Source organism: Corapipo altera, unplaced genomic scaffold (assembly GCF_003945725.1).
Source record: "Corapipo altera isolate COAL_440 unplaced genomic scaffold, ASM394572v1 61281, whole genome shotgun sequence".
Lineage (NCBI taxonomy): Eukaryota > Metazoa > Chordata > Aves > Passeriformes > Pipridae > Corapipo > Corapipo altera.
The window spans coordinates 966,725-967,544 of NW_020884921.1; the positions used below are offsets into that span (position 1 = coordinate 966,725).

The window sequence follows — 820 nt, forward strand, 5'->3', positions numbered from 1 at the left end:
AGGCACTCGGCGGATGCCCACCCGCACTCCCCTCACAGCGAAATCCTCCAGCAGCTCCATTGCGGCCGTTGGCGGTAGCACCACGAGCCCGCGGAGCACCGCCCTCCCATCGCGGGGTGGGAGGTCAGGGAGCGGTAGCGGAAGCTTTTCCCTCCTCCCTTCCTCCCTCCCTGCCGGCGTCCCGGAACCAGCGCCGCCGCCGCCGCCTCCTGCCCTGGCCCGCCGGCAGCATGTCAGCGCCGGGCGCCGCCTCCCGCAGGTGACACCAGCCCTTCCGCCGCCGCCGCCTGCCCTCCTATATGGGCCACCTGCTCTCGAAGGAGGCAAGGAGCCTAAGCCGGGACCGCCGCCGCCCGCGGGGGAAGGTGCCGCCGCGCAGCCGGAGCTGCTTCCTGCGCGGGCCCTGCATGCTCTGCTTCATCGTGCACGGCGCCAGCCCGCCCGCCCCGGAGCAGCCGCTGCCCGCCGGGGACCCGCTGCTGCCGCCGCCGCCCTACGTGTCTCTAACCGCCGCAGAGCAGCGCGTCGCCCGCCGCCTCCTCCGCCTGGCGCCTGCCGCCTGGGAGCCGCCGGGCCGTTGCCAGCGCCTCCTTCTCTCCGGCCTGCTGCCCTCGCCGGTGCGGGGCCTCCTGGGGCCACCCGGCGAGGCGTCCGCCGAGATGGTGTGCAAGCGCAAGGGGGCCGGGCTGCCCGCCTGCCCGCCCTGCAAACAGCCGCGCTGCGCCGCCGCCGAGCCCGAGCCCGAGCCCGGCGCCTGCCAGTGCCCGGCGGAGCCGCAGCTGCTCGCCCTGCCCGGCGCCGCGGGGGAGAGCGGCGGGGG

General features: G+C 77.2%; 1 protein-coding gene across 2 annotated transcripts in view; it reads left to right on the top strand.

Annotated features, from left to right (window-relative positions):
* The first annotated feature begins 213 nt into the window (after nt 1–213).
* FBXL17 (F-box and leucine rich repeat protein 17) overlaps nt 214–820 on the top strand; it is a 289,489-nt gene continuing 288,882 nt past the window's right edge. Inside the window, exon 1 of one of the 2 annotated variants that reach the window (XM_027656846.1) lies at nt 214–812. In XM_027656846.1, the coding sequence (XP_027512647.1) occupies nt 300–812 (513 nt within the window). In that variant the 5' untranslated portion in view covers nt 214–299. The remainder of the gene's footprint in view (nt 813–820) is intronic. The other variant, XM_027656845.1, reaches the window with a different exon arrangement.